The sequence below is a fragment of the Muntiacus reevesi genome, chromosome 3, assembly GCF_963930625.1.
Source record: "Muntiacus reevesi chromosome 3, mMunRee1.1, whole genome shotgun sequence".
NCBI lineage: Eukaryota > Metazoa > Chordata > Mammalia > Artiodactyla > Cervidae > Muntiacus > Muntiacus reevesi.
In genome coordinates, this window is record NC_089251.1 from 158,125,642 (window position 1) to 158,132,502 (window position 6,861).

Here is a 6,861-nt window from a genome sequence, read left to right on the forward strand (position 1 = left end):
GCCTGCCATGCAGGAGACCCCGGTTTGATCCCTGGGTTGGGAAGATTCCCTGGAGAAGGGAAAGGCCACCCACTTCAGTGTTCTGGCCTGGAGAATTCCATGGACTGTACAGTCAGACGACTGAGTGACTTTCACTTCACTTCATACTCGCTTTACAATGTTGAGTTAGTTTCTGCCACACGGCAAAGTGACTCAGTTATGTGTGTGTATGTGAGTCACTTCAGTCGTGTCCAACTCTTTGCAAGTCCATGGACTGTAGCCCGCCAGGCTCCTCTGTCCATGAGATTCTCCAGGCAAGAGTACTGGAGGGGGTTGCCATTTATGTATGTTTGTTAATCGCGAACTCCCTCTCCATCCCTTCCGTTATTCTCTTCCTCTAACACTTTTCTGATCATCCATTTCTAGAAAAGAAAACCGTATCTGATGGCCGAAGATGAGCCTCCAGGGGCCAGTCTGAAGCCCCTGGTGTTCCGGGTGGACGAGACCACCCCCGAGGTGGTGCAGAGTGTCCTCCTGGAGCGCGGCTGGAGCAAGTTTGACCAGCACGAGCGGAACGTGGAGGACTGGAACCTCTACTGGAGGACCTCCTCCTTCCGGATGGCCGAGCACGCCAACGTCAAGCCCTGGCAGTGCCTGAACCACCACCCGGGCACCACCAGGCTCACCAGGAAGGACCTCCTGGCCAGACACCTGCAGCACATGGGGCGTCTGTACGGCACCCCGCTGTACGCGTTCCTCCCCCCCACGTTCGTCATGCCCAGCGACTACAGCAAGTTCGTGGCCGAGTACTTCAAGGAGAAGCAGGCGCTGGACGCCAAGCTCAGCTACTGGATTTGCAAGCCTGCAGAGCTCTCTCGAGGGCGAGGAATCATCATTTTCAGTGACATTAAAAACCTGATCTTTGCTGACACATGCATCATACAGAAATACATCTGCAACCCTCTACTTGTCGGGAGATATAAGTGTGACCTCCGCGTCTACGTGTGTGTCACTGGCTTCAAGCCGTTGACCATCTACATCTATCAGGAAGGGCTGGTGCGCTTTGCCACAGAGAAGTTTGACCTTGGCGATCTGGAGAACAGCTACGCCCACTTGACCAACAGCAGCATCAACAGGTCCGGGGCCTCGTATGAGAAGATCAAAGAGGTGGTGGGCAGCGGCTGCAAGTGGACCCTCAGCCGCTTCTTCTCATACCTGCGGAGTTGGGATGTGGACGACCTGCTCCTCTGGCAGAAAATCAACCGCGTGGTGATCCTCACTGTGCTGGCCATCGCGCCTTCCGTGCCCTTCGCGGCCAACTGCTTCGAGCTCTTCGGATTCGACATCCTCATCGATGACAACTTGAAGCCGTGGCTGTTGGAGGTCAACTACAGCCCGGGCCTGTCCCTCGACTGTTCGGCAGACGTGTCCGTGAAGAGGAGGCTCATCCACGACACCATCGAGCTGATTCACTTGCACAGTCTCAGAAACGAGAGGAAGGAGAGCTGTGGGGCTGCAAATGGAAGTCCCGGCGTCTCGCTTGCTGGGAAAGACAGAGGTCGGGGCAGCGACCTTCCTTATGAGTCCTTCTCACAACTCAGGTGCAGAAGAGCGTTCAGTAAGGACGAAACTCCAGTGCAGAAAGCGGTCACGACGTGCCCTGAAAACCGGCACACCTGCCAGCCCCAAGAAGCGCTGAGCAGGCAGAAGGAAGTACACCCATCGACGCGGGAGCCTCCCAAAGCCAAGCCAAAGGCCAGGGCCAGGCACCCGGCCCTCAAGACGCTCATCCCCTGCGTGTCGCTCATCCAGCCCCGCGGCCGGGAGAAGGGCCTCTCCCCGCACGTCCAGCCAGACAGTAGCTGGGTGCCTGGCCCCCAGGCAGGCAACTTTGTTCTCATTTTTCCTTTCAACGAAGCTACCTTTGGAGCATCTAGGAATGGACTCAATGTCAGGAGGATAATTCAAGAGCTCCAGAAACTAACGCATAAGCAATGTTCTCAAGTGGCAGAAAAGAAAATAAAAAGAAAATAGCATGACTTCTTGAAAACCAGGAATTCCTCTGCCAGGGAAAGCAGGTGGTTCTGTCCCACCTCAGTTACTTCCCTGGGACGAGAGCTGTCGATTTGTACATAAATATAAAAGCTAACAGTAGAGCATGCTCGGGTGTGGCTCTGTTCCCTCACATCACCCGCCTCTTTGCTCACATCTCTCAGAAGAACCACAGGACCCTTACCTGTCTTTGGAAATGCCTTATTACAGTTATACTGTGTGTTGTTAACATGAAAAAAGATTATATTTAAAAAGATTCTTAGGTGAAAACAGTACAAGAAAGGCCAACGGTTAGCTTTTTCTTTTTTAATAGACCATATTTTGTTCACAATTAATCTTTTGTTCACAATTAACCTTGTTAATGATCAAAACATTCGTCTAGAATGAGTTACTGAAAGCTTCCCCACAGTCAAATGACTATATTCTTTATGGATCTTCAGCCCTAAATCAGACACTGTACCAAATAGCTTCCCACCAGGGACATCCATCAGCCATATTTGGAAAGTGTCCCCTCTCTGCTGGCTTTATCACTATTAGATTACCCTCCAGCCCTGCAAAGTCCAAAACTTCCAAATTAGGCAAGTTACCATTCCTGCCAGATAGGAGAGACATAAAGTTCCAGTATTTATTGTAAACGCCTTGCTGAGAAGTCAGACACAAAGATCTTGTGCTGTATGATTCCATTTACATGAAATGCCCAGAGTTGGTAAATCCACAGAAATAGAAAGTAGGTTGGTGGTTTCCAGGAGTTGGTGTGGGTGGGGAATGACAGCTAAATGATAGGATTTCCTTTTGGGACAAAAATTTCTGGAAATAGAGTGGTGATGGTTGCACAACATGTATAAATGTTTAGGACCAGACAAATGTGCTAAATGTCACTAATTGTAAATTTCATCTTGTGGTTGCTTTACCACAATAAAAACAGTTAAAACAGGAGGGAAAAAAAAAAGACAAGATTAAATTATTGAGAGGTAGAATGCATAGCACGTGATGCAAGTAAAAATAGCCAAATGCAAGGAAGTAAGGACTTGGGACTATCCTGGCAGGCCAGCAATTAAGACTCCACACTTCCAGTGCAGGGGACACAGATTCGATATCTGGTCAGGAAACTAAGATTCCACATGCCTCGCAGCTGGGCTTAAATAAAAAGGAAGTGAGTAGCATCCATTTCAAGATAATGATTACTTCCTGTCTTGGGTGCACATGGAGGGGCTTCTGAAACGACCAATAACATTTTATTACTTGACCTGGATGGTTCAGAGGAAAAAAAAGGAAGGGGAAAATTCACAGCAGGTTTAGTCCCGACACTGCAATGCATCTCTTATTCGTTGTCTGTTTTCAGGCATCTGTACCTTTATTGCTCCCCTCCTTGTTCCAGAAAAGATTGGAAGGAGTCAAGAAGATAAGTGCATCAAGGTGGTTTTGAGCTTACCTGTCAGTCAGGCTTCCCAGGTGGCGCTAGTGGTAAAGAACGCCCCCCCCCGCCCCCCCCCACACACACACACAAACCCCCGCCAATGCAGGAGATATGAGAGACAAGGGTTCAGTCCCTGAGTCAAGAAGATCCCCTGGACAAGGGAATGGCTACCCACTCCAGTATTCTTGCCTAGAGAATCCCCTGGACAGAGCAGCCTGGAGGGCTGCAGTCCATAGGGTCACAGACACGACTGAAGTGACTTAGCATTCCTCAGCCAGGCTCCTACACTACATCTGGCAAATAAAGACAGGAGCCTTTTCCACAAACGTCCAGGTCATCTGATGAGACCAAAGCATGCAGCACCCATCACGCCAGGACCAGAGATGGGATCTCAGTCTCCCTCAGTGTTTGAGATGCTGGCTCCTTTATCACAAGCCAGGTTTCAGCGATTCTTTAGGCGTGAACGCGGATCTTACACAGATGACCAGAGCATGTGTTATTAAGGAAAGATGCTCTTGTTTGTGCATTTGGAGTTTTTCGGGCTAGAATAGCCTTGGGCCATCCAAAAATCCCAAACCTGGGCTGTGGCTGTCTTATAGTAAAGGGTAGGCCAATTAAACTGAAATAATAACAGACTAAGAATTTCAAAAGAGATAGGAAGCGTTTTTGCTAATTTCCTAGAATTAGCATCAGGAGCACCAATGTGGGGTGGGGTGGGGGTGGGGTATGTGGAGGAAAGAGCCCAGACGGCATCTTGCTAAAGTGGGACAGCAAAGGCCCAAGTTGGGAAACCGAGGAGTTCTCTAGAAATACTTGGGCCTCCACTCCCCAAGGAGGGGAGGAGGCGTGCATTTCCCTGTTCCTCCACAAGGGACATCTGCAAACCTTGAGCAGAGCGTGTACATTGGGCAGGGGAGCCCCTGAAAGGTGGGAAGGAGGCAGCCCACCCAGGAAACCCGGGGGGCGGATGTCGGGGGTTCTTTTAGGCCTCATCCCCTCAAAACGACACTCCAAAGGAGCAGGCAGCCCAGAGAGGGAAGTGGACGCGGACCAAGGAGGCCCAGGCCTGCTCTGCAACCCGGGGACTGGTGACCGAGCAATTGCAAAAACTGTCAGTTACAGAGTCCGGGAAACGGCCTGGGATCTTTCGGTCTGAGAGCCCTCCAGGGCCTGGAAGAGTCTTAGAGCTGAAAGGGAAGGTTCTTCTTTCATTTCAAAACTGGATTGACTTGGGCTTAGAGGGAACCAGCAGAGAGGGAACAGGAAATCAGGATCAGAATCTTCTAGAAGGAATGAGGAACGAAGGGGTTTGTTCCCGTGACAGAGGTCACTCTGGGCTGCGTGGGAGGCCCACCTGCCGGACTTCCCCGAGCAGAGTGGACAGATCCCGAATTACCTCTGCAGGCACGCTCTTGCCGCCTCTGGACCACAGGTGGGGAGGCCGTGGGGGCCCAGGGGTCAGGGGCGTGGACAGTTAACCACTGCTGTCCCCAAGACCACGCGGCGCCCTTTGCCAGCCCGTCTCCTCACGCCTCACCTCTTCCTTGTTCCTAGCCCACGGTCCACCTGCAGGTTGGCTGCTGACACAGCGGCCATGGAGGCGGGGAAGGATGCTGGACTGGGCTTCTCAGCTCCCCGAGGGGAGGACCAGTCCAGGAGGTGTTAGTTGGGCCACCCCGCCCCGCGCCCCCCTCCTGAGATAGGAGAAGCTGATGTCACGCCCGAACAGGAAACAGTTGAAGTGCCTGTCATCAGCCCTCCACCCTTCCCTGGAATCCATCGGGGGACCGCAGCAGGACAGTGTATTGGGCCGTGTAAGTGACGCAGACTCAGCTGGGCTCAGGGCAGGGACACCTGTGGGTTCTCATCAGTGCGGGGAGAGGCCTCGGGCAGAGGGGCCGGGCTCTGTGTTCCCGGCACGACTCCGCCCTCCGCGGACGTGGAGGGCGGCCCCAGGAGTCCTTCCAGGCCCAGGGCGGCCGCCTGGAAGGACAGCAGAGGTGACCCGGGTGAAGATGCGGCAGGTCCCGAGGGAGCGGACTGTCCCTGGGTGGCGTGCGGGGTGCTCAGAGTGGGCTGCGGTGAGCGAGGAGGGAGGAGCCAGGAGGAGCAGCTGGTCCAGGGTCTCGGGAAGCCCAGGGCCTTGCTCTGAACAAGCATCTTTTCCTTGAGGGACACGTGGAGCCTCTGGGGGCTCCACATGGCAGGCGGGACTTGGGGAAGCCTGCATTCCTGAGGCAGCCCCCTCCCTGGTTACCCGCGGAGGGGGCGGGCCTGCTGCTGACCCTTGTCCCCACCCTCACCACACTCCTAGACGTGCAGGCCACACGTTCAGGCAGGATGAGCAGGAGACTAGTGGGCTGCCTTTCCCAGGACCACAGAGGACCGCCTGGGCGGGGAAGCCCGGCTCCTCCTTCAAGCCCCACCTCTGGAGCCCGTGGCTGGCTCCTCCTGTTTTCCCCATATGCCCGTCTTCCCTGTCCTCTGAGGCTGTCGAGGCCCTTCCAACGAACTCAGCGCGCTGCAGACTGCCGCAGGTACATGGAGCTACGCATGCATGCATGCTAAGTCGCTTCAGTCACGTTCGACTCTTTGTGACGCTATGACCCACCGGACTCCTCTGTGCATGGAATTCTCTAGGCAAGAATACTGGAGTGGGTAGTCATTTCCTTCTCCAGGGGATCTTCCTGACCCAGGAATGGAACCCGAGTCTCCTGCCTCAACAGGCAGACATTGAGCCATTAGGGAAGCCCAGATTTAAAAGTACGTTCTAGATTTTGGGAATCAGAATGAAATGTTTTTATAAGCTTGTTCTGATATGCAGCCTACCGGAACATACAGCACACACGGGCCTTTCGGGTGACCTGTCTTATTCTGACCCATGACCTCACGTGTGTGGCTGTTGAGGAGCGTTCTGTAGGCTAGAGTTCATGCAGACTGCCCGTCAGGCAGATTATCTGCTGTTTGAACACAGTTTACCCACAAAATCATGTGTTACTTTCTTCCCCTGATCTCCCCAAACAGCTAGAAGTCCTTTAACTTGGTAGAGAGGTATTTTGCTTTGTTTGCTTTAATGAAAATTTCCAGGATAAGCCAACTCAAAATAGTCAAAGCAATGAGCGAGTCCATTTCTGGCTTTCCCCTGGTGGTGGTCAGAAGGTAAAGAATCTGCCTGAGTGCAGGAGACCTGGGTTCAGTCCCTGGGTTGGGACGATCCCCTGGGAATGGCAGCTCACTTCAGTATTCTTGCCTGGAGAATCCCATGGACAGAGGAGCCTGGGGGGCCTGTCCATGGGGTCACAAAGAGTAGGACACGACTGAACAACTTACACTTTCACCTTTCACTTCTTTCTATTTTTGGCTTTTCAGCAGTGGGTTGGTTTTGTCTGTTACATCTGACAAATGACCTCACC

At 52.9% G+C, this 6,861-nt stretch overlaps 1 protein-coding gene across 1 annotated transcript; it reads left to right on the plus strand.

Moving 5' to 3' along the window:
- Nucleotides 1-411: 411 nt before the first annotated feature.
- TTLL2 (tubulin tyrosine ligase like 2) lies at nt 412-2,013 on the plus strand. Its single transcript, XM_065927722.1, has one exon. It carries the CDS (start codon nt 424-426, stop codon nt 2,011-2,013), a length of 1,590 nt encoding a protein of 529 aa, XP_065783794.1. The 5' UTR covers nt 412-423.
- The last annotated feature ends 4,848 nt before the right edge of the window (nt 2,014-6,861 follow it).

Coding starts and splice junctions, on each gene's coding strand:
- TTLL2 (XM_065927722.1), top strand. CDS start 424: ATGGCCGAAGATGAGCCTCCAGGGGCCAGTCTGAAGCCCCTGGTGTTC.